This window comes from Sorex fumeus, unplaced genomic scaffold (genome assembly GCF_029834395.1).
Source record: "Sorex fumeus unplaced genomic scaffold, SorFum_2.1 ptg000095l, whole genome shotgun sequence".
Classification (NCBI taxonomy): Eukaryota; Metazoa; Chordata; class Mammalia; order Eulipotyphla; family Soricidae; genus Sorex; species Sorex fumeus.
Window position 1 is genome coordinate 7,417,909 of NW_026606152.1, and position 26,506 is coordinate 7,444,414.

At 39.7% G+C, this 26,506-nt stretch overlaps 1 protein-coding gene across 3 annotated transcripts in view; it reads left to right on the plus strand.

The window, feature by feature from the left end:
* The window catches only part of RAP1GDS1 (Rap1 GTPase-GDP dissociation stimulator 1), a 247,978-nt gene that overhangs the window by 220,502 nt on the left and 970 nt on the right, over positions 1-26,506 (plus strand). For all 3 annotated transcript variants that reach the window (XM_056132662.1, XM_056132663.1, XM_056132664.1), the window contains 2 exons: positions 13,455-13,581; positions 16,214-16,342. In XM_056132662.1, coding sequence (XP_055988637.1) covers positions 13,455-13,581; positions 16,214-16,342 — 256 coding nt within the window. The remainder of the gene's footprint in view (positions 1-13,454; positions 13,582-16,213; positions 16,343-26,506) is intronic.

The following is a 26,506-nucleotide window of genomic DNA, read 5'->3' on the forward strand; positions in this document are numbered from 1 at the left end:
GTTGAAGAAATAATCCTTTCTCTCTTAAAAATTGTGGGTTCTTTGTTATAAAATAATTGACTCTAGTTTTATTGCTGGGTTTTAAATTTTATTTCACTGACTTTTTAACCTTTGATTTCTTCATTGACCCAATACTTGTTGACTGGCATGTTTTTATTCTCCACAGATGCATGTTTCATATCTATTATTTTTATGGCTAGTTTTATTCCACTGTGATCTGAAAAGGTGCTTAATATGATTTAAGTCTTTATAAATTGGGTTTGAGACTTTTTTTGTATTCCAACATCTGAGATGGTTTTCTTTTTTTATTGTATTGAAACTGTGATTACAAAGTTGTGTTAGACATAGGACTTTTTTTTTTTTTATTGAATCACCGTGATATACATGTTTGGGTTACAATCACACAATGATCAAACACCCATCCCTCCACCAGTGCACAATCCCCCCCACCAATATCCCTGGTATAATCCGCCTGTTCCACCCTCCCCCTGCCTCCATGGCCGACAATATTCCCCATATTCTCTGTCTCTACTTTTTTTTTTCCCCTTTATTTTTTTTTCAGTTGTAGATTTACAATTTTTTGTGCTTTGGTTTCAATTATACAATGATCAGATACCCATCCAACCACCAGTGCCCATTTTCCACCACCATGGATAATATCCCCCCCACCCCCGTACCCCCATCCCCCCCTGCCTCTGTGGCAGGGCAATCCCCTGTGATCTCTCTCTCCTTTTGGGTGTTGTGGTCTGCAAAAGAGGAATTGAGTGGCAAACATGTTCAGTCCATAGTCTACTTTCGACATGCATCTCCCCTCCTGGGAGGATCCTCCAAACATCCTTTATTTGGTGCTCCCTTCTCTATCTGAACTGCCCTTTCCTCTAGGATACCCGGCTGGCCTCTAAGTTATGGAGTAATCCTCCTGGTGCTGATATCAGCTATTCTTGGGTATTAATCTCATACTTTGTTACTTTATATCCCCCAGATGAATGCAATCTTTCTATGTCAATCCCTCTCTTTCTGACTCATTTCGCTTAGCATGATACTTTCCATATTGTACCACTTGTATGTAAATTTCATGACTTCATCTTTTCTAACAGCTACATAGTACTCCATTGTGTAGATGTACCAAAGGTTCTTTAACCAGTCATCTGTTCTTGGACATTCAGGTTTCTTCCAGTTTCTGGCTATTGTAAAGAGTGCTGCAATGAACAAACAAATGCAGATGTCACTTTGACTATACATTTTTGCCTCTCTGGGATATATTCCCAGGAGTGGTATTGCTGGGTCAAATGGGAGATCAATTTCTAATTTTTTGAGAATCGTCCATACTGTTTTCCAGAAGGGCTGAACCAGTGGACATTCCCACCAACAGTGAAGGAGGGTCCCTTTCTCGCCACATCCACGCCAGCATCGGTTGCTTTTGTTCTTTTGAATGTGGGCCAGTCTCTGAGGTGTGAGATGGTATCTCATTGTGGTTTTGATCTGCATCTCCCTGATGATTAATGATGTAGAGCATTTTCTCATGTGCTTTTTTGCCATTCGGATTTCTTCTTTGAGAAAGTTTCTGTTCATTTTATTGCCCCATTTTTGGATGGGGTTGGATGTTTTCTTCTTGTGGAGTTTAACCAGTATTGTGTATATCCTGGATATCAACCCCTTGTCAGATGTGTATTTCGTGAATATCCTTTCCCATTCTGTAGACTGTCTTTGTATTTTGGTCACTGTTTCTTTGGAGGTGCAGAAGCTTCTTAGTTTAAGATAGTCCCATTTATCTATCTCTGTTTTCACTTGCTCGGCCAGTGGTGTGGCATCTTTGAAGATACCATTAGCTTCAATGTCATGGAGGGTTTTGCCAACTTTATCTTCAATGTACCTTATGGTTTCTGGTCTGATGTTGAGGTCTTTAGTCCATTTTGATCTTACTTTTGTACATGGTGTTAGGCAGAGTTCTGAGCCTATTTTTTTGCATGTAGCCATCCAGTGATGCCAACACAATTTATTAAAGAGGCTTTCCTTACTGCACTTCACATTACTTGCACCTTTATCAAAGATTAGATGATCATATGATTGAGGGGAGATGTCATTGTATTCAACCCTGTTCCATTGGTCTGCAGTTCTGCCTTTGTTCCAGTACCATGCTGTTTTAATTATTACTGCTTTGTAGTACAGTTTGAAGTTTGGGAGGTTGATTCCTCCCATTTTCTTTTTCCCAAGAATTGCTTTAGCTATTCGTGGGGGCTTATTGTTCCATATAAATTTCAGGAGTGTTTGCTCCATTTCTTTGAAGAATGTCATGGGTATCTTATAGGGATTGCATTGAATTTATACAATGCTTTCGGTAGTATTGCCATTTTGACAATGTTAAGTCTCCCGACCCATGAGCAGGGGATATCTTTCCATTTCCTCATGTCCTCTTTTATTTCCTGAAGTAGCGTTTTGTAGTTTTCTTTGTACAGGTCCTTTACTTCCTTAGTTAAGCTGATTCCTAGGTACTTGATTTTCTGGGGCACAATTGTGAACGGGATTGTTTTTTTCATGTTGCTTTCTTCTCTCTCACTGTTTGCGTATAGGAAAGCCATGGACTTTTGGGTATTGATTTTATAACCTGCAACTTTACTATACGAGTCTATTGTTTCTAGGACTTTTTTGGTGGAGGTTATTGGGTTCTCTAAGTAGAGTATCATATCATCTGCGAATAGTGAGAGCTTGATTTCTTCCTTTCCTACCTGAATGCCCTTAATATCTTTTTCCTGCCTAATCGCTATTGCAAGTACTTCCAGTACTATATTGAACAGCAGTGGAGAGAGTGGGCATCCCTGTCTCGTCCCTGATCTTAGAGGGAAGGCTCTCAGTTTTTCCCCATTGAGGATGATGCTTGCTGTAGGCTTGTGGTAGATGGCTTTAATTATGTTGAGGAAGGTCCCCTCTAAACCCATTTTGGCTAGGGTTTTCATCATAAAGGGGTGCTGGATCTTGTCAAATGCTTTCTCTGCATCTATTGATAGGATCATATGCTTTTTATCTTTTCTTTTGTTGATATGGTAGTTTATGTTGATTGATTTCTGAATGTTAAACCATCCTTGCATCCCTGGGATGAATCCTACTTGGTCATGGTGTATGATCTTTTTGATGAGTAGTTGGATTCTATTTGCTAGTAGTTTGTTGAGGATCTTTGAATCTGTGTTCATCAGGGATATCGGCCTGTAATTCTCTTTCTTTCTGGTATCTCTGTCTGCTTTTGGTATCAGTGTGATACTTGCTTCGTAGAAACTGTTCGGAAGTGTTTTTGATATTTCAATTTCGTGGAAAAGCTTAAAGAGCATTGGGAGTAAGTCCTCTTTAAAGATTTGGAAGAATTCACTAGTGAATCCATCCGGGCCAGGACTTTTGTGCTTGGGGAGACTTTTTATTACCATTTCAATATCCTTGATGGTGATAGGTCTGTTCAGGTATTCCAGGTCTTCTTGGCTCAGCCTTGGGAGTCTGTAGGAGTCTAGGAATTTATCCATTCCCTCGAGGTTTTGATGTTCCGTGGCATAAAGCTTCTCAAAGTACTCCCTGAGGATCCTCTGAATTTCCGTGGTTTCTGTTGTAATGACCCCCTTTTCATTTCTGATTAGGTTTATTAGGGTTTTCTCTCTCCCTTTCTTTGTGAGTTTTGCTAGAGGCTTATTAATCTTGTTAATTTTCTCGAAGAACCAGCTCTTGGTTTCATTGATCTTTCGGATTGTTTTTTGGGTTTCCATCTCGTTAATCTCTGCTCTGATTTTTATTATTTCCTTTCTCCTGTTCGGGTTGTGCTCCTTTTTTTGGTCCTTCTCCAAGCTCTTAAGCTGTGAGGTTAGGTTACTTATGTGTGCTCGCTCCTCCTTCCTGAGGAATGCTTGTAGAGCTATAAACTTTCCTCTTAACACAGCCTTTGCTGTGTCCCATAAGTTTTGGTAACTCGTGTTCTCATTTTCATTCGTTTCTAGGAATCTTTTGATTTCCTCTTTGATTTCCTGTCTAATCCACTCGTTGTTCAATAGTGCACTGTTTAATTTACAGGTGTTTGACTTAGATTTCTGTTTTTGTGTGTGATTTACTTCTAATTTCAGCTCATTGTGGTCTGTGAAGATTGTTGATACAATCTCTACCTTCTTAATTTTATGGAGGCATGTTTTGTGGCTCAGCATGTGGTCTATCTTGGAGAATGTTCCATGTATGCTTGAGAAGAATGTGTATTCAGCTTTTTGTGGATGAAGTGTCCTGTATATATCTACTAAGTCCCTTTCTTCCATTGTTTCCCTCAAATGAAGTATGTCCTTGCTAAGTTTGAGTCTGGTTGATCTATCAAGAGGTGACAAAGCGGTGTTGAAGTCTCCCACTAGTATTGTGTTGCTATTGATGTCTTTTTCCAAATCTGTGAGTAGTTGTTTTAAGTATTTTTCTGGTCTCTCATTAGGTGCATATACATTTATTATTGTAAGTTGTTCCTGTTGTACAGATCCTTTGATCAATAAGAAATGGCCTTCACTGTCTCTTATGACCTTCCTCACTCTGAAATCGATGTGGTCTGATATAAGGATGGCTACCCCAGCTTTTTTATGGGAGCTGTTTGCCTGTAGGATTGTTTTCCAGCCTTTGACTCTGAGTCTGTGTTTGCTTTGACTATTGAGATGCATTTCTTGCAGGCAGCAGAATGTTGGGTTCAATTTTCTAATCCATCCTGCCACTCTGTGTCTTTTAATTGGTGCGTTTAGCCCATTGACATTGAGAGAGATTATTGTTATGGGATTTTGTCCCATTGTTCTGTTAAAATTTGGTGTATTTGAGGGGCCTTTCTTGCCTTAAAGTAGCCCATTCAGTTGTTCTTGTAACCATGGTTTTGAGTCTATGAAGTTCCTGAGCTGTTGTTTGTCTGTGAAACTGTGTGTTGTTCCTTCTATTATGAATGAGAGTCTTGCTGGGAAAAGTATTTTTGGGGAGGCATTTATTTCATTGACTTTTTTCACTATGTCCCACCACTGTTTTCGGGCCATGAGGGTTTCATCAGAAAAATCAGCTGTGAATTTTAAGGATGCTCTTTTGTAAGAAATTTCTTTCTTCGATCTTGCTGCTTTCAGAATTTTGTCTCTGTCTAAGGTTCTGGTCATTTTGATCAGAATGTGTCTTGGGGTATTTTTATTCGGATTTCCTCTAGCTGGTACCCTTCGGGCCTCCTGAATGTAGTCACAAGTTTTCTTCAGCTCTGGAAACGTTGTAGCAATGATGTCTTTGACAGTTTCTTCTTCATCAAGGTTTTCCTGTACCTCTGGGACTCCAATAATTCTTATGTTACCCCTCTTGGCTTCATCACGATCTTCTCTTGCCATCTGTTCCCGAATTGTGAGTCTCTTTTCCATTTTCTGCTCTCTTCTGGAGAGTCTCTGAACTTCCACTGATTCTGTTCTCAGCAGCTCTTACTCTGCTGCTGAGGCCTTCCACTGAGCTTTTCAATTCGCCTACGAGATTTTTCAGGTCTGACATTTCTGATTGCATTTTCCTCATTTCTGCCTTCAGATCCTCTTGTCTTCTATTGGCATTGGTTTCCATTGTTTCTTTTAATCCTCTAAGCATCCTAAGTAGCTCCCTTCTGAATTCCTTGTCAGAGAGGTTGTCTAACACTACAGTACTGTTGGTGTCATCTGGGCTAGACTCTTCAATATGAAAGTTTGGTGGGCTTTTGCGTTGCTTTACCATTGTGAGAGGTGTGGTTTAGTCCTTCACGTTCACTGTTGCTATTCTGCTTGATATGCAGTGTGAGTTAAGATAGCTTATGAGTTATTGGCTACTGTGTTTCTAGTGAATGAGCTAAAATAGAGAAGTTTCCATCTAAGAAGGTAGCTTATGGTTCCTATGGCATATGTAGTGGGAAAATATTTCGCGGCCGCTGATGCGGCCGCGGCTCCAGAAAGAGTCCCTGGCACTGGGCGAGGAGTTGGGAACGTCTCCTGTTTGGAATTGGAGCCGTTCAGCTTTGTTGCCCAGAGCTGCGCCTCTGTGCCTGTCCCACGCAGATCAGGGGTTGAAAACCGGCTTTCTAGGGGCTGGATCTAGCTGCGCATGCCCAAAGAGGGTCCCAGGCCCTTGGGGGCGGGCTGTACCTGTTTGGAATTGGAGCTGTTCAGCTTTGTTGCCCAGAGCTGCGCCTCTGTGCCCGTCCCACGCAGATCAGGGGTTGAAAACCGGCTTTCTAGGGGCTGGATCTAGCTGCGCATGCCCAAAGAGGGTCCCAGGCCCTTGGGGGCAGGCTGTACCTCCATAGGACATTTTAACACCAAACTCAGCACCGATGTCTCCTTACAATGTCCTCAGGTTCCCTCCCACCCCCCAGCTCCCCACCTTAGCAGGCATGACTATCACGATCATCCTGTTGTTAGTCGATTGCCTAGAGCAGGCACCAGTAACGTCTCCTTCGTCCTAGCCCTGAGATTTTAGAAAGTGCCATATTCACGGCTCTTTCAGAGTTAGGAGAATGAGATTCATTATTGTTACTGGTATTTGGCATATTGGGTACGCCATAGGGAGTTTGCCAAATTCTGCCTTGTGGGCAGGATACATTTGGTAGCCTGCCAGATTGTCCAAAGTAAAAACAAGATAATGAGATGGAGCTGGGTTTTATAGTCTCTGGGTCTGGGCGGTTGATGGGATTACACGGCACCAGGGTGTAGTTGGTGGGTGTGACCCTGCCTACTGGAAGATGAAGGGTCTGGGTGGAGAATGCTCAGCCCGATCCGAGCAGGCTTGGAGATCTAGCCCCGGGACCCGCATGCCTTTGTTCCTCTGCCAGTACCTTCATGCGTGTGGAGAGTGGTCTCAGCATGGTTGTGACTGGTTCTGGAGGTCTTCGGCTGCCAGGGCTCTGCTCAGGGCGGGGAGGCAAACTCAACCTGCCACCTCCATGGGGCCCCGGCGAGGACAGCCAGGCGTGGGGGCAGGAGACTCTGCATATAACAAATTTATTTCATAAATAAATTTATTTAGCAGGCATATAACAAATATATATAACAAATTTATTTCCTATTACTTGCTCCAATAAAACTTAAATGATGGGAAATAGAATTATCAGAAAATAAATCAGTGCAAGTCAATTTGTGATGATTATGTTTTTAACCTTTATTACTGTAGTAGAGGACAGCCATATGCATCAATGATGAGTGCCATGGTCAGTGGTTGGAAATTGCCACAAGGGTATAAGGTGTGGAGGGTTGTTAAGATAGAGGAGGGTCCATTATGATATTAGTTGTAAATGATCACTCTGGACAAAAACCGAGTGTTGAAAATAGGTAAAGGGATATATAATAACCTTTCAGCATCTGTATTGCAAACCATAAGCCTAAAATGAGAGAGGGAAGAGATGTGCTTCCTCTGTCACTTCCTCTGTCACTATCCTCATCTTCTTGCCTGATTTTTTTATTAACTCTTTTGCAAGGTGGGGCTGTTGGCTATTTTACTTGCTTCTGATGATAGTGGTGTTTATGTGCAAGAGGAAAGACAGTTTTAAATACCTACTAGCTATTTTCATTTAAGAGTTAAAAGAAGATGACAGGAACAAAAGATAGTAAAATGGGCAGGGTGCTTGCCTTGCATGCGGCCAACTCAGATTTCATTCCCCAAATCCCATATGGTTTCCTGAGTACTGCAGCAACAAATGGTCAAAGGCAGCAAAGCAGGAGAGTGGATCTGCAGAACTGAGTGTGCCTGGAGTTGGAGGGGGCATGGGAGGGGTTCTTGGAGTATCAGTGAAAGGAAGCCAGCATTCTGATGGGTGTGGTGTTTTGGGTTTTTTTTTTTTATATTTTTTAATTTTTATTAGTGAAACACCATAAAATACAGTTGTAGACTTACAAATTTTTGTGCTTGGGTTTCAGTTATACAATGATCAAGTACCCATCCCTCCACCAGTGCCCATTTTCCACCACCACCAGTCCCAGTATCCCTCCTACCTCCCATCCCCCCCTTCCCACCCTGACTCTGTGGCAGGGCATTCCCTTTTCTTCTCTCCTTTTGGGCATTGTGGTTCGCAAAAGAGGCATTGAGTGGCAATCATGTTTGGTCTATGGTGTACTTTCAGCATGCTTCTTCCATCCTGGGAGGATCCTCCCAACACCCTTTATTTGGTGCTCCCTTCTCTACCTGAGTTCCCTTTTCCTCTAGCATGTGTGGCTGGCCTCCAAGCCATGGAGCAAACCTCCTGGTACTAATCTCAGCCACTCTTGGGTGTTAGTCTCCTATTTTGTTACTTTATGTTCCCCAGATGAATGCAATCTTTCTCTGTCTATCCCTCTCTTTCTGACTCATTTTGCTTAACATAATACTTTCCATGTAGTACCACTTGTATGTAAATTTCATCACCTCATCTTTTCTAACAGCTACGTAGTACTCCATTGTGTAAATGTACCAAAGTTTCTTTAACCAGTCATCTGTCCTCGGGCACTCAGGTTTTTTGGGTGTGGTGCTTTTTAAGCTTAAAAGTTCTTGTAACATTGCAAGTCACAGGCCTCAGTATAAATGGTATGTGTTGGGTTGGAAGGAGCTGGCCACAGTAGTAAAAATGAACTAAAAGAAGATGGCATTAAGTACCACCAGATGTGACCAGGATGGCCTGTGAGCATTGCTAAGGTGGCTCTGGTGGCTCCCAGCACCAGAGACATCAAGCAGTGTTACAGACTGTGCCTTTGTGACTCGGGAGTGCTCTCCAGGGCAAAACATAAAAAGCAGCAGTAAAGCACACAAGTAAAGATTTTCCTTAAGTTGTATCTTTCATCTAAATGTTGACTTCATGTGATAGCTTTCCCAGCCAACTCGACAAAGAAATATTCTCCATCAGATAGTATCTCTTGACATCTCTTCTTGAGCACAGTCACCACTAGGACCTTATTGTTTTCACAAATCAGGAACCAAGTGTGTTGGCTAGAAGAAAAGTATCAAATATTGCTGGAGCACAGAGTATGGAAGACTATGGCCAGAAAGGAAGATCATTAGAGTTCATAACAATTATTTGCCAAGTTTGACACATTTGCTTCTGTACAGAGTCATGAAGCGCTCAAAAGAATTTTAGGCAGCAGAGTGCCATTAATTGATTTTCACTTAGAAAGCTGACTTTAGTGTTTGTTTAATGAGAGCAAAAGTTTATTTTGAAAATACATAGGAGATGCTAAAGGCCTGAATCAAGGTGCTCATATTCAGCATTCAACCTTTTTAAAATTTTTGATATATTTGACAAATCAAATTTCATGTTTCAAGTAAGAAATAGTAGTGTAAAGAGAGGGCCCTTTAATGTGATTTTGTGGTAAAGCACCTGCCTTGCAGGTGTTGGTACCCACCACCATGGCCCCATATTGCTGGATGGTGTCCTGAGGACACGACATTGGGATCCCCAGTGCCTTCCGAAAGTATAGGATGGAGAGATGACACATACTCTGCACAAGGCTGGTCCCAGAAACCTCAGCATTACCCAGTGTGGCCCTGGATGACCTCAAGCACTGCCAGGCAGCCCAGAAGATTTCTGGCACCACAGGGACCAAGCAGCACTCACCCTCAGGCCTCTACATTGAACTATGGTCTGGTTGACCAAAAAGCATCCAAAGAAGTCCCTGGACCTTTTGAGTACTACATGTGAGCCCCCCCCCCACCTCACCCCACCCCACACCCCTGATCACAAATAAAAGTATGCCGTTCCTAGCCTACCCCAACCAAAGTGTGCAATTCCCCACACCCAAAAATGCAATTCCTAGTAGCCACCACACTCCAGCTAAGAATGTGATCCCTGGGCATGGCAACATAGTGAAGGGACGGGGAGAATAATAATGATCATAGAACAGAAGAGAAGGATTTAAGAAATATATAGGTGCTAGAATGGAGAATAGTGTCCAGGAAGGGTTTTGTTTTTGTTTGATTTGTTTGTTGTTTGGGGGCTATACCCAGCAGTGCTCAGGGGTTACTCCGGGCTCTGCACTCAGGAATTACTCCTGATTAGGGGACCATATGAGATGCCAGGGGATCAAATCTTGGTCAACTGCATGCAAGGCAAGTCCCCTACCTGCTGTAATATCTCTCCAGCCCCCCAGGAAGGTTTTAGAAATATTTCCACAATTGAGACATGGCATCAAGTGGGGTGGTCATACCAGTTATCGAAATAAAAGATTGTAACGTGAACTGCGCTGGAGTTTTCCTAACTTTCTTGTTCCCAGTTATCCTCTCACACTTTCTGGCAAGTTGATCCTTGATCCTTTGTTCCGTTCTGTCCATGAGAATTCTTATCAATTTTTTTAAAAGTAATTTCAATTTTGTTTAATATAAAATATTTCCCAGAAGTTTAGACTTTGCAGAGATAATTTGGTTATAGGAGTACTCAGATATATGTGTGGGGGTGTATATATATGTATATATATACATATACATATGCTGGAGCAATAGCACCAGTGGGTAGGGTGTTTGCTTTGCATGCAGCCGACCTGGGTTCAATTCCTCCGCCCCTCTCGGAGAGCCCAGCCAGCTACCGAGAGTATCTCGCCCGCAAGGCAAAGCCTGGCAAGCTACCCCTGACGTATTCGACATGCCAAAAACAGTAACAAGAAGTCTCATAATTTGTTGTGAGATGTTACTGGTGCCCGCTCAAGCAAATCGATGAACAACGGGAGGACAGTGCTACAGTGTAGTGATATATATCAATCACTGTCCTCCCGTTGTTTATCGTTTTGCTCGAGCGGGCCCAGTAACATCTCCATTGGAGACTTTGTTGTTACTGTGTTTGGCATATCGAATACGTCACGGGGAGCTTGCCAGGCTTTGCTGTGCGGGCAATATACTCTCGGTAGCTTGCCAGGCTCTCCAGGAGGGGCAAAGGAATCGAACTCGGGTCGGCCATGTTCGCTGCATGCAAGGCAAATGCCCTACCACTGTGCTATCGTTCCAGCCTATATATATATAATTTCCCATATATATATATTTCCCTCTATGATTCATTGCCTACTGTCTGAACCCCATCAAATATCGTAATTATGTAAAATGGGTAGGGTGTGTCTTATGATGTGTCATGGCCACGCAGTCCAGGACTATGTTCACTTATATGTGAGCTTCTGCCTGAGCGTGTGGAGAGTGACTGCCAGGGACCGGGTCCCTTGGGGCGGGGAGGGCTCTCACCTGCCCCCCCCCCCAGGCGCTCCTAGTGAAAACAACCTTGCACGGAGTCCAGTGGCATGGTTATGGGGGCCTCATCTTATGCTCCCTTCTGAGAGAAGCAGCCGTGACTTCTGGAGGGAGGCCAATGAGATTATCTGGCGCCAGCAGGTAATCTTTACCTTTAGATCAAAAAAAAAAAATTAAGGTAAAAAAAATGTGTTCCTTTTGAACAGTTCTCAAAAGATGTTCTAATAAATATAACTTCAAGCAGTATTATGTAAAACAAATGGGTGATAAGGTTTAATTTAGTACTTTTCTTTTCCTTTAGCACATTTTAGTACTCCTCTGAAGTACTAAATTTAGTACTAAATGAAGTACTGAACATGCTGCTTCTTTAGCATATTTTAGCACTATTCTGAAGAAATCTTCCTAACTTTATGTAACACACTGGTTCTCAATAGCTCTTTATTATATGTGGAATCTACTTTTTAAAGGATATACTTTCTAAAGGATGTCCTTGAAATATGGGGTGCAAATTTTTTTACACTCCTGTAGTTCTGTTATAAATTGCACATTTCTCCTTGTGTTTCTCCTTAGTGTTAAAAATTTTATTCCTTTTAGTTTTTCTGAGTTATTGTTAGAATCCAGTCATCCAAAAATTTGTGCTGATGTTCAGGGTTACATGATACAATCATATTGATTATATTGTATATTATTTTGTTTATGCCAATAAGTAAACTCATATCTCCCATTGATATATTTCCTTAGTCTAGAATTCTAGATTAATCTTCTGACTCAATAACAGGAAAAAGCAATCTTATTTTTTTGGCCTCTACACCAGGAATATAAGTTTCCTCCCATCAACGTGGCCATTTTCCTCTACTCTTTAAAACATTTTTATTGGTTTTCAAGCTAGAAATATGCTTAAATTAATGCATTTAGTCACTCATTCATCAAAAAACTCATATATATATAAATATACTCTGCTAAGAAGAACTCTTTGAATGTGCAGTGCTGAAAACAAATTTATAAATTGCAACTTGCAGTTTTAGTGATGAGTTATCTAAAACCCAAAGCCAAATTGAAGTATTCTATTAAGATTGTTTGTTTATAATCTTTAGCTAAAGTTCAAAAATTGACATCAATTGATCAAAAGTAATAAATATCGTGTTTACCATAATTTATCTTGATTATAGATGTATGAATATTACCTTTTCATAATAAGAAGTGATGATGAAATTAAAGTAATTTCAATTTTGTTTAATATAAAATATTTCCCAGAAGTTTAGACTTCGCAGAGATAATTTGGTTGTAGGAGTACTCAGATAAATATCTCTGTGTATGTCTTACAGTTCACTTACTAGAAATGAAGTGGTTTCAGAAGTTGTAAACTCCTAGAACGCCAGGAAGGTGACTAGAGGGCTGGCTCCCCAATATTTAACCCATCATTTAATCAAGAAGAGTTCTAAGCCAACAAAACCTTCAGAAAATAATAATGGAACTGTGGCATTTTTTTTCATCTTTTGCTACATAGTGTTACATGTGTTTTTGTATATGATAGTAATCACATGTACATCATCCCAGCACTATAGATGAAGTTACTCAGAAACATGTCTAATTTACTGAAAGTTAGTGTTGGTGCTTGGATTTATTATATCTCCACCCAATGCCCTGCAGCTTTTAGTGAGGAGCAAGCTGTAGGAACCATCACAGAAGAGTGTTATAGAGTATGTTAGTTTAAATTCTGCTCAGAATTCTTTGTGATACAGTTCTTATAATTCTCATATTTCTCAGATCCAGCCAAGAGGTTAAAAGCTTCACTCTCAAAAAAAAAAATACAAGAAGGAGTTTAGAGAACAATTTATGGAGTGCTGTAATGAAATTATTCTGTTTTTCTCTTTTGTTACTACTATGATCACTCAACATACGGAGCAGTGTTATTTTACAATAAAAAAAATTCAAGAAGGAGTTTAGAGAACAACTTATGGAGTGCTGTAATGAAATTATTCTGTTTTTCTCTTTTGTTACTACTATGATCACTCAACATACGGAGCAGTGTTATTTTACATTTCTTTCACTTTAATAATTTCTGGGTCTCTTTTCCACAATTTAAACAGTTTTTTTTTTGATGAACATATTTAAAGCTGAAAGCTTTTTTTTCTCCTCTGAAGAAAAGAATTATGATTAAATGTAATGATTCATACAGGACACTTAGAAAATCACTCAGCTTAGCAATGACTTGGACTTTTATAATGCATTTCCTTTGTGTTTAAAATTAAAAGTTTATAATTGTGCTATATTTATTTTAGGATGTAATTAAAACCATTGTACAAAGTGGTGGTATTAAGCATCTGGTTACCATGGCAACTAGCGAACATGTAATAATGCAGAATGAAGCTCTTGTTGCTTTGGCATTAGTAGCAGCTTTAGAATTGGGTAAGTACCCCAGTGACAAGATTATTTTCTTTTTTTATCTGGATGAAAACAAGCAGCACAAGTAGAATAGAAGTCACATAGAATCTTGATTGGGAGCATTTTCCAGTATGTGTCTACATGTAAAAAATACATGTATATTCTTATATATAAATTATAAGATATATATACCCCCCATATATGTATAAGTACATATGTACATATATACTCTTTTGAGAATATGTGAAAAATCAGTCTATAGATTGTCACCATCACTGTCCTTTTGTTTGTTTTGTTTTTTAGTCTACACTTGACTATGCTTAGGGATTACTCCTGACTGTGCTCAGGATTACTCCTGGTAGACCCTGGGGGATAATATGGGATCCCATATTAGCAGTCTCAGCAAGGCCAACCCCCTACCCACTTTACTCTTGCTGCCACCCCCATTTCTGTCCATTTTGATTGTGCTTTCAGTAACATTTTTAGGGCAGTGCTTTGAGCTTGGCTTAACTCTTAAATGCTATCTAAAGGTATAGCCACTTTGGGAATACAAAAACGTTTCAGCGGGCCTTATGGAGAAATGAAACACTTTGGTAAACAATAGAAGAAAGTCCAAATCTCCGCAGTTTCACTTGTTTTCATTTGTGTCTGTTTTAAGTTCTATGTAGTAGTATCACCTGTGTAAGTGTGTGTAATTCATTATTATACTGTAATTCATTATTGTACTGAACATGTTCTGCTCCATAAGGAGCCAGTTTTTTTTTTAATTTTATTTTTATAAAGTTGTTCACAGTAATTCATTACATTTAATATTTGGATACCAATCCCATCCCATTACACCTTCCCATACTTCGAAAGTTTCTACCCCCAAATCACAGACCGTGTCCCTCAAAGCAGAACCAAAACAATTAATTTTGTATTGCTTGTTAGGACTAATCCACTAAAAATGGTCCAATAAATTTTCTTAGAGGAAAGTGTATGAAGATTGTTGTATTTCATCCTGCAACCATTAATCCCTTGTATGTGCTACTCTTGCACATTAGTGATGTCGATTATGAGAGCTTGCACAACCATGAATGTGGTCATGTGCTCCAGAAATTCTAAAATTTAGAATGATTATACAGCAGATTCACTCATGGGTGAGGCTCATCCGAGCCAATGGAGAGCAACTGTGAGCATGGTGGCAACTGAGTTCTGGAGGTTTTCAGCTGCTAGGGCTTTGTTGGGGTGAAGAGGGAAATTCACCCACTCCCCTCCAAGTTGCCCCAGTGAAGACAGCCTGGCACGGGGTTTGGACGTAGTATGTTGTTCTCTTCCGGGAGCTTTATTTCTGAGTCCCTGGATCATGGCCATTGATGAGATCATATGGCGCCAGAAGCAGTTTGTGGGGGTGACCGCCAAGCTACTGGTAAATTAGGGAGATGGCAGGAGGAAGCCCATTTTCAAGGTGCTAGTATTTTTTTCAGTAATATTATTTAAATAGGATCATATATTTTGTGACCTTTGCATTTAATTTTTTATGCACAGCATAATTTCCAAGAGTCACTTGATGATTCTTACAAGTTTATTCCTTGTTTCTGAATAGCATTTTATGATTATGTTACACAGATTATTAACCATTCACCTGATAAAGGCTTATTCCTGTGTACAGCCTTTGTAAATAAAGATGCTGTGCATATTATTTTTATGTGAACATAAATTAATCATTTCTCTGGATAAGTGCATAAGAGGACAAGGCTCCTTTCTTGGCTTATGGATGTCTAATTGCTCCAGCATCATTTGTAGAAAAAGTTGAGTTTTTCTCCACTGAACTGTTACTGTACCATTGTAAGAATTCTGTTGCGCATATCTCCATGTGCTGTTTGAATGGTATAGTGGTCCCTCTACCAATACCATACTGTTTTGATAGTTATTAGAGAGTGAGCTTTTATATACCATAGTATCAGCTAGAGAAGTCCTTTCTTCATTTTTATTAACAAGATTGTGTATCTCTTCTAGGATACATGGCTTTCCTTATAAATGTTTAGTATTAGCTTATGTTTTCTTATATATTTATTAAATTTATTGAGATAACATTGGTTTACAAAAGTGTAAATGTTTATGTTTGGGGGTTAAAATATTGCTACACCAGCCTACTACCAAAACTTACTATAAAACCTTCCTAAAAACTTTTATTATTACTTCATTGTACTATTATTTCCTAAAATACATACTACAGCATAAAATTATATTAATTTTAAGAATTTTTATATGAGTTATGGGTTTTACTTCAAAGTAATTTCATGGGTAAGAGTAGACATAAAAGATTAGAGAAAAATAAAACATGATTGGCCATGATCATTTTTAAAGATGGTGATGATACCTAGGATATCATACCATCTTTTTTTCTTTCATGTATTTAACGTTTTTATATAAAGGTCTTTAATTCCACATATTAAAAGATATGTTGTCTTTTTTAAACCTAAATAACTGAAATTTAACTCATCTTTTCTTGTATCAGGTTCTGAGTTTAATATTATATGTTTGAGTCATTATTATGAAACAGTTTGGAAGGTTTCACATCATCAGTTTCTAGAAAAGAAAGCAGTGTTTAGCCAAATTCTACATGTTCATACAAGGTGAATATAACAGATATTTTAATCGTTTAACGTTTTAGGCACTGCTGAGAAAGATCTAGAGAGTACTAAACTTGTACATATTTTACATAAACTGCTAGCAGATGGTGAAAGTGCTCCTGAAATCAAATATAATTCCATGGTCCTAATCTGTGCTCTCCTGGGATCTGGTAAGTATTTCTACTATCATTCGATGTTCTTCAAAATTTGGTCAACACTAGATGCTGGATATAAAATAATAGTAGTGATTTTAAAGTTTTAAAGTATTAAAAATTAGTTTATGGAGGATATAATACTACCTTTACGTTGAAAATGTTCCTAAAGTATCTTTGTTTTGTTTGTATTTTGTTTTTGGACCACACCCAGTGATGCTCAGGGGTTACTCCTGGGTCTGCACTGAGGAATTGCTCCTGGCCATGCTTGGGAAGGCTCCCTTCCCAAAGTATAATAAAAAGCATAACTGCAGCAAGATCTGTTAAAAATTTGATTTTTCATTAACCCTATACAACATTTTATATTTTAAAAAGGTCTAGTAACATATAATAGCAGAATTTGTCCAATAAACCACTGTCTTATTTTTTGTGTATATTCCATGAATACTTGTTAAGAGAGTGGCTTATATATATATTATATATATATATATATATTTTTTTTTTTTACAAAGCTGTGCATGGTTGAATTTTAGTTGTACTGTATTCTAACACCCATCCTTCCACCAGTGTGCATTTCCCAGCACCAGTATCCCCACTTTCCCTCCAGTCACTCTCAAACCCCTGCCTGCCTCTATGGCAAGTGCTTTTCTTCAAGAGAGTGGTTTTAAAACCTCCAGCTGTACTTGTGAGATTGTCTGTTTCTTATGTCAGTTCTGCAAATTATTGTTCCACATACTTGCTGCTTTGTTGGTAGGTACATCCACCTTCAGAATTGCTGTCTTCCTAGGATATTGACCTTCTAACCTCTTTGTCTCTGGTAATGTTCTTTTCTCTGAGATCCTCATTATTTTTTTTTTTAGTATTTCTACATTCTTTATTTTTCTTTTCTTTTTTTTTTTATTAGTGAAACACCATGAGGTACAGTTGTAGACTTACAAGTTGTTGTGCTTGGATTTCAGTTATACAATAATTGAGTACCCATCCCACCACCAGTGCCCATTCTCCATCCCCACCAGTCCCAGTATCCCTCCCACCCCTCATGCCCCATCCCACCCTGCCTCTGTGGCAGGGCACTCCCTTTTGTTCTTTCTCTCCTTTTGGGTGCTGTGGTCTGCAGAAGAGACATTGGGTGGCAATCATGTTCTGTCTATAGACTACATTCAGCATGCATCTCCCATCCTGGGCGGATCTTCCCAGCATCCTTTATTTGGTGCTCCCTTTTCTATCTGAGCTGTCTTTGCCCCTACAGTGTGTGGCTGGCTTCTAAGCCATCCAGTGAACAACCTGCTATTTATCACAGCTGCTCTTGTGTCTCTTACTTTGTTTTAGTCTCTTACTTTGTTACTTTATGTTACCCAGATGAATGCAATCTTTCTATGTCTGTCCCTCTCTTTCTGACTCATTTTGCTTAGCATGATATTTTCCATGTATGTAAATTTCTTGTATGTAAATTACTTGTATGTAAATTGTATGACTTCATTTTTTCTAACTGCTACATAGTACACCATTGTGTAGATGTACCAAAGTTTCTTTAACCAGTCATCTGTTCTCGGGCACTCAGGTTTTTTCCATATTCTAGCTATTGTAAACAGTTCTGCAATGAACAAACAAGTGCAGATGTCACTTCGACTATACTTTTTTGCCTCTCCAGGGTATATTCCCAGGGGTGGTATTGCTGGGTCAAATGGGAGCTCAGTTTCTAATTTTTTGAGAATCGTCCATACTATTTTCCAAAAGGGTTGAACCAGTCGGCATTCCCACCAGCAGTGAAGGAGTGTACCTTTCTCACCACATCCATGCCAACACAGGTTGCTTTTGTTCTTTTGAATGTGGGCCAGTCTTTGTGGTGTGAAATGATATCTCATTGTTGTTTTGATCTGCATCTCCCTGATGATTAATGATGTAGAGCATTTTCTCATGTGCCTTTTAGCCATTCGGATTTCTTCTTTGAGAAAGTCTCTGTTCATTTCGTTGCCCCACTTTTTGATGGGGTTGGATGTTTTCTTCTTGTGGAGTTCAACCAGTACTTTGTATATCCTTGATATCAACCCCTTGTCAGATGTGTATTTGGAAAATATCCTTTCCCATTCTGTAGACTGTCTTTGTATTTTGGTCACTGTTTCTTTTGAGGTGCAGAAGCTTCTTAGTTTAAGATAGTCCCATTTGTCTATGAGATCCTCATTATTAATGCTCTCGCTTTCTTTTGAATAACATTCTCTCATGATCTCTATCTACTCTTAGTTAGATTACTGTATTGTAATATTTAACATACAGCATTTTGGGGTGTACTAGGAATATTACATTTAATATAATAATTGATATGTTCTTACATCTGAAAGTTTTTATTTGTTTTGTTTTACTTATAAATGCCCTTTTCTTCTCTTCTGTCAATAAGTGAAATGATTTTTCAGTCCCATATTCTCCTCCTTTTGGGGAAGGGTGAGAGAGCACACCCAGCAGTGTTCAGGGCTTACTCCTGGCTTCACACACAGGACAACTGCTGGTGGCACAAGGGGACCATATTAGGTGTCAGAGATTGAACCCAGGTGAGCCCAGTGTAAGACAAGAGCCCTACTCGCTGTACTACTGTTCTACGCACTTCCTTTTTTTAAATATAGATTGGTCCCTAGTATCTTACCCCTTTTGGTGCCAAAATGCAGTTACATAAGTCCTGCATATAAAATAAAATAATATTATTACATAATTTATATCTGTTCTTCTGTGTCACATAAATCATCTTTAAATAACTTTAGTCCCTAAAAGGTAAAAAGGTAAAGGCCCTCCCGTTGTTCATCGATTTGCTCGAGCGGGCCCAGTAACATCTCCATTTGAGATTTTGTTGTTACTGTGTTTGGCATATCGAATACGTCACGGGTGGCTTGCCAGGCTCTGCCGTGTGGGCGAGATACTCTCGGTAGCTTGCCGGGCTCTCCGAGAGAGGCGGAGGAATCGAACTCAGGTCGGCCATGTTGGCTGCGTGCAAGGCAAACGCCCTACCGCTGTGCTATAGCTCCAGCCCAACTTTAGTCCCTAATCAGTGTTAATACTATGCAAATAGATAGTATAGAATATTGTTCAGGTAATAACAGTGCTGTCTATGTGAAGTACATACAGAACCATTATTCCTCTGATGAATATATTGCAGTTTTTAGATTCATGGTTGGTAGAACCATTGGATAAGGGCCCTTTGTAGTTGTCTCTAACATTGCCCCTATATTCATTTAGAAACACATTTGACAGTGTTTTTTGTTTCAGTCATCAAATATCAAAAAACTAATGACTGAAGGTCTTTATCTCCATCTTTACTTTGTTTTTCCTAATGTTTTGAGATTCTTTCCTAATTTTCTGAGATTTCTTTCTGTTGGACATCTTCCTTTAATCATTTTTTTAGGTTCAGTCTGTTAGAGACAAAGGTTCTTAGTTTTCCTTTGCTTAATAATGTCTTCCTAATAATCTGGGTAATAGGTTTCTGAACTGACAGTTTTTTGTCCCTAGAAAAACATTATGCCACTTTCTTCTGGCCTCCGTTTTTTTCTTAATGTGAATAATTCTGTGCTAATGTATTTTTGAATTTATATGAACTGGATAAATCTTATAAACATTAAGTATAATAAGAAAGAAGAGAGTTCAGGAGGATATAAGTAGAGAATCTGAAAAATCCTATAGAAGTAAAATTTTACCCTAAAAAAAAGTCAATATTGACTTTTTGTTATAAATACCATATTATAGGTACTGCTTAAGTGTCTGCATTAATACATATCACTGTCCTCCCACTGTTCATCAATTTGCTGTAGCAGGCCCAGAAGCGTCTCCATTGTAAGACTTGTTGTTACTGTTTTGGCATATCAAATACGTCACGGGTAACTTGCCAGGCTTTGCCATGTGGGTGGGATACTCTCAGTAGCTTGCCGGGCTCTCTGAGAGGGGCAGAGGAATCAAACTTGGGTCGGCCGCATGTACAGCAAACGCCCTACCTGCTGTGCTATCGCTCCAGCCCATACATAAAGTATTAATACATTAAACATAAAGTATTGTAATAAAAATCACTATGATATAAAAACATTACCTGATTATCTATATAACAGTTAATATAAATGAAATGTTAACTCATTATTGAAAATGTATAAATGTATACCTTAGCAAGATAGGAGTAAACAAGTCTTTCTTAATTCACTAGAGGGCAATCATAAGAACCTTGAGTTAATACCATACTCGGTACCAAATGCTAAAGAGTTGGTTTTAACTTTTAAAGAAGCTCCTTTAATACTTCTTGCAAGACTGATTTTAAGACTATGAATTCGCTTTAAGTTTTGCCTAGCCCTGAAGCTATGCTTTATTCCTTCCAATATGAATGATTAGCGGGATAGAATATTCTTGGTGACACCTTCATTTCATTGAGTTTTATACTATATCCTTCTATTTTCTTCTGGCTCAGAGGCTCATTTCATATATCTGCTGTGAATCTTAATTTCTTTCCTTTGTATGTAAGGTTTTTTTTTATGTTTTGTTTTGCTACGTTCAGTGTTCTCTATTTTTGGATTTTGTTATTCAAAGCACAGTATTTCTTAGAGTTTTACTATTTGAGTCCATTTTTGCTTCGATGCTTTGGACATCTTGGATCTCAGTCCCTGTATTTCTTAACTCTGGAAAATTCTTATCAGTAATTTGTTTAACAATTGTTTGTTCATTGAATTTGCCCTCCCGTTTTTCATGGACTCCTGTAATTGTTATATTGTTATATTGTTATAATTCATCCCATAGTTCTCTCGCCGGGTGTTCATTTGTTTTCAGATTTTTTCTATCTTCTGTTGTTTTCTAGAAGTTTTCTCTATCTCATCTTGGAGCACTTTTATCTCTTACTCAGTTCCTGTTCAGAACTTCTATATATCCTTTCTACTCTTCATTCATGCTTGTAGTTTTCTCATTTCAGCTCCCATGCTTTCTTGTACTTTACTGACTACATATGTCATTGTTTCTTTGAGCTCATTAAACATCCTCATTATGGGATCACTAAAGTTACTGAGGATTTACTGAGTCGGTGCCAGTTGAGCCTTCCTTGTTATTCATTTCACTCATTGATTTTGTGTCTTCCCAATTGACTTTCATGGAACTCCTGCTGTGCTGAGATGAATCTTTGTAGCCTTCCTAGAGTAATGGAATGGAATGCTCTTTTCCTTCCCTGTCTGTTTCGTGAAGGTGGATATGAGAAGACATAGCAATAACCCACTGCCTCACTAGACCTGGCAGTATACCCTAAACAACTGTGCTTTCTTTTTTTTTTTTTTAATTTTTATTAGTGAAACACCATGAGGTACAGTTGAAGATTTGCAAATTTTTGTGCATGGGTTTCGATTATACAATGATCAAGTACCCATCCCTCCACCAGTGCCCATTTTCCACCATCATGGATCCCAGTATCCCTCCCACACCCATCCCCCCATCGCACCCTGCCTCTGTGGCAGGGTATTCCCTTTTGTTCTCTCTCTCCTTTTGGGTGTTGTGGTCTGAAAAATAGGCAATGAGTGGCAGTCATGTTCAGTCCATAGTCTACTTTCAACATGTATCTCCTCTCCTGGGAGGATCCTCCAAACACCCTTTATTTGGTGCTTCCTTCTCTATCTGAGCTGCCCTTTCCCCAAGAGTGTCTGGTTGGCCTCTAAGCCATGGAGTAATCCTCCTGGTACTGATCTCGGCTATTCTTGGGTATTAATCTCCTATTTTGTTACTTTATGTCCCCCAGATGAATGCAATCATTGTATGTCTATCCCTCTCTTTCTGATTCATTTCGCTTAGCATGATACTTTCCATGTGGTACCACTTGTATATAAAATTCATGACTTCATCTTTTCTAACAGATACATAGTACTCCATTGTGTAGATGTACCAAAGTTTCTTTAACCAGTCATCTGTTCTTGGGCATTCAGGTTTCTTCCAGTTTTCTCGAAGAACCAGCTCTTAGTTTCATTGATCTTTCGGATTGTTTTTTGGGTTTCCATCTCGTTAATCTCTGCTCTGAGTTTTACTATTTCCTTCCTCCTGTTCGAGTTGTGCTCCTTTTGTTGGTCCTTCTCCAAGCTCTTAAGCTATGAGGTTAGGTTATTTTTGTGGGCTCGCTCCTCCTTTCTGAGGAATGCTTGTAGAGCTATAAACTTTCCTCTTAACACAGCTTTTGCTGTGTCCCATAAGTTTTGGTAACTTGTGTCCTCATTTTCATTCATTTCTAGGAATCTTTTGATTTCCTTTCTAAGCCACTCATTGTTCAATAGTGCACTGTTTAATTTTCCAGGTGTTTGATTTAGTTTTCTGTTTTTGTGTGTGATTTACTTCTAATTTCAGCTCATTATGGTCAGAGAAGATTGTTGATACAATCTCTATATTCTTAATTTTATGGAGGTATGTTTTCTGGCTCAGCATGTGGTCTATCTTCAAAAATGTTCCATGTACGCTTGAGAAGAATGTGTATTCAGCTTTTTGAGGATGAAGTGTCCTGTATATATCTACTAAGTCCCTTTCTTCCATTGTTCCCCTCAGATGAAGTATGTCATTATTAAACTTGAGTCTGATTGATCTATCAAGAGGTGATAAAGCGGTGTTGAAGTCTCCCACTAGTATTGTGTTGCTATTGATGTCTTTCTCCACATCTATGAGTAGTTGTTTTAAGTACTTTGCTGGTCCCTCATTAGGTGCATATACATTTAGTATTGTAAGTTCTTCCTGTTGTCCAGAACCGTTGATCAGTAAGAAATGGCCTTCAGTGTCTCTTGTGACCTTCTTCATTCTGAAATTGATGTCGTCTGATATTAGGATGGCTACCCCAGCTTTTTTATGGGAGCTGTTTGCCTGTAGGATTGTTTTCCAGCCTTTGACTCTGAGTCTGTGTTTGCTTTGATTATTGAGATGTGTTTCTTGCAGGTAGCATAATGTTGGGTTCAATTTTCTAATCCATCCTTCCACTCTGTGTCTTTTAATTGGTGCGTTTAGCCCATTGACATTGAGAGATTATTGTTATGGGATTTTGTCCCATTGTTCTGTTGAAATTTAGTGTATTTGAGGGGCCTGTCTTGCCTTAAAGTAGCCCATTTAGTTGTTCTTGTAACCATGGTTTTGAATCTATGAAGTTCCTGAGCTGTTGTTTTTCTGTGAAACTGTATGTTGTTCCTTCTTTTATGAATGATAGTCTCGCTGGGTAAAGTATTTTTGGAGAGGCATTTATTTCATTGAGTTTTTTTTTGCTATATCCCACCACTGTTTTCAGACCATGAGGGTTTCATCAGAAAAATCAGCTGTGAATATTAAGGATGCTCCTTTGTAGGAGATTTCTTTCTTCGATCTTGCTGCTTTCAGAATTTTGTCTCTATCTAAGGTTTTGGTCATTTTGATCAGGATGTGTCTTGGGGTATTTTTATTCGGATTTCTTCTAGCTGGTACCCTTCGGGCCTCCTGAATGTGGTCACAAGTTTCTTCAGCTCTGGAAACATTGCAGCAATGATGTCTTTGGCAGTTTCTTCTTCATCAAGGTTTTCTTCTGTTCCTCTGGGACTCCAATAATTCTTATGTTACCCCTCTTGGCTTCATCACGATCTTCTCTTGCCATCTGTTCCCGAATTGTGAGTCTCTTTTCCATTTTCTGCTCTTTTCTGGAGAGTCTCTGAACTTCATCTTCGAGCTCACTGATTCTGTCCTGAGCAGCTGTTACTCTGCTGCTTAGGCCTTCCACTGAGTTTTTCCATTCGCCTACCAGGTTTTTCAGGTTTGACCTTTCCGTTTGTATTTTCCTTATTTCTGCCTTCAAATCCTCTTGTCTTTTATTGGCATTGCTTTCCATTGTTTCTTTTAGTTCCGTAAGCATCCTCAGGAGCTCCCTTCTGAATTCCTTGTCAGAGAGGTTGTCTAACACTACAGTATTGTTGGTGTCTTCTGGGCTAGCCTCTTCAATAAGAAAGTTTGGTGGGCTTTTGCATTGCCTTACCATTGTAACCAGTGTGGTTTAGTCCTTCACGTTTACTGTTACTATTCTGCTTGATATGCAGAGTGAGTTGAGATTGGCTTAACGAGTTATTGGCTAATGTGTTTCTAATGGTTGAGCTAACCTAGAGAAGGTTCCATCTAAGAGGGTGACGTATGGTTCCTATGGGATATATAGTGGGAGAATAATTCACGGCCGCTAATGCAGCCACGGCTCCAGAAAGGGTCCCTGGCGCTGGGCGCCAGCAGTACCTGTTTGAATGAGGAGAGAGTCCCCAGAGCCGTTCAGTTTGTTTCTGCGAGATGTGCCTCACTTCCCCGTCTGTCCCTCTGCGATGGTCAAAGTAATCCTGAGGAAAAAAGAATAAAAATAGAATTCGAAGAGGCACTGCTGGCGCCCAGGGCCAGGGACTCTTTCTGGGCATGTGCAGCTAGCTTGATCCCCTAGAACAGCCGGTTTTCCCCCCCAGGATCTGCGCAGGATGAACAGAGAATCTGTGACACTTGTTCTTGAGTGTAAACTATTTAGGAAACATTTTTTAAGTCTTTATAGTCTCTGAGTCTTGGCCGTTGATGGGATTACACGGCGCAAGGGGGCCAGTTGGTGAAAGACTCAGAGACTATAAAAACCAGCTCCCGGAACCATGCCGCATTCGTGGCCGCGCGACATCCTATTATGACATCTTATTATCTCATTCCTACTTTGGACAAACTGGCAGGCTACCGAATGTAGCCTGCCCACACGGCAGAGTCTGGCAAACTCCCCATGGCGTACCCAATATGCCAAATACCAGTAACAATGATGGGTCTCATTCTCCTAAAGAGCCTTGAATATAATCTCAGGGCTAGGATGAAGGAAACGTTACTGGGGCCTGCTCGAGGCAATCGACTATTAACAGGATGATTTGTGATTTTGTGATTTTAAGTCTTATTTCTAATTTGTGCTTGAATACCATCCTGTATGAGTCAGACACCATGATCTTGATCAGTCTCTTTCTGTAATCATTTAATTTGTGATTTTATTTCTGGCCTAAGTGGTGTTTTGTTAATTTGTGTAACTGCTTTTATTACAGTTTCACACTATTCATAATATTAATACAATTTCATAGTGTTTTAATTAACATAGCTGTTGAAGTTGAACAGAATTTTATTTTTATTCTTTTTTCCTCAGGATTACTTTGACCATTTCGGGTTTTTTAAGGTTCTCTACAAATTTTAGTATTTGTTCTATTTCCATGAAATAAATGCCATTAGGATTTTGATAGGGATTGCATTGCTTTTGGTAACTTGCTTTAGACTATTTTCACAATTTTCATGAGCATAGAATATTTCCCATTTCTTTGTGTCTCGGATCTTTAAGGTCCTTTATTAGTTTTATTTGTAGATGTTATCTTTTTGTTTCAATTATATATAGAATATTTTTAAATTAACAAGTACAAGGGGCTGGAGCGATAGCACAGCAGTAGGGCGTTTGCCTTGCACGCAGCCAATGTGACCGACCGGAGTTCAATTCCTCTGCCCCTCTCGGAGAGCCTGGCAAGCTACCGAGAGTATCTCGCCCGCACAGCAGAGCCTGGCAAGCTCCCCGTGACGTATTCGATATGCCAAACACAGTAACAACAAAGTCTCCAATGGAGACATTACTGGGCCCGCTCGAGCAAATCGATGAACAACGGGAGGGCCTTTACCTTTTGGGCTGGAGCGATAGCACAGCGGGTAGGGCGTTCGCCTTACAAGCGGCCAACATGGCCGACCCGAGTTCGATTCCTCCGCCCCTCTCGGAGAGCCCGGCAAGCTACCGAGAGTATTCGATATGCCAGACACAGTAACAACAAAAGTCTCCAATGGAGACGGTACTGGGCCCGCTCGAGCAAATCGACGATCAACGGGAGGGCCTTTACCTTTACCTAACAAGTACAAATTCTTTGGGTATGGTCTGTGCACCCATCAAGCTGCTCCTTTAATGCTCAGTATGTAAATCTTTTTTACCAACCTGTGTTACCAGTGGTTTCAGTCGCTGTGAAACCCCCTTTCCAGTACAGGTACCCATAGTTGGGCATTGGGAAGCAAACCCTTTGCTCCCCAAGGAGAGACTATTCTCTGTGAAGTCCCTTTCAACCCATGGGTGATTCTCAGGTGACATTCCTGGGGAGACTGTGCCTTCGCCCTTTCCTACCCTTTTAGATAGTAGTTTCCACTTTTTATCATGGATATGCT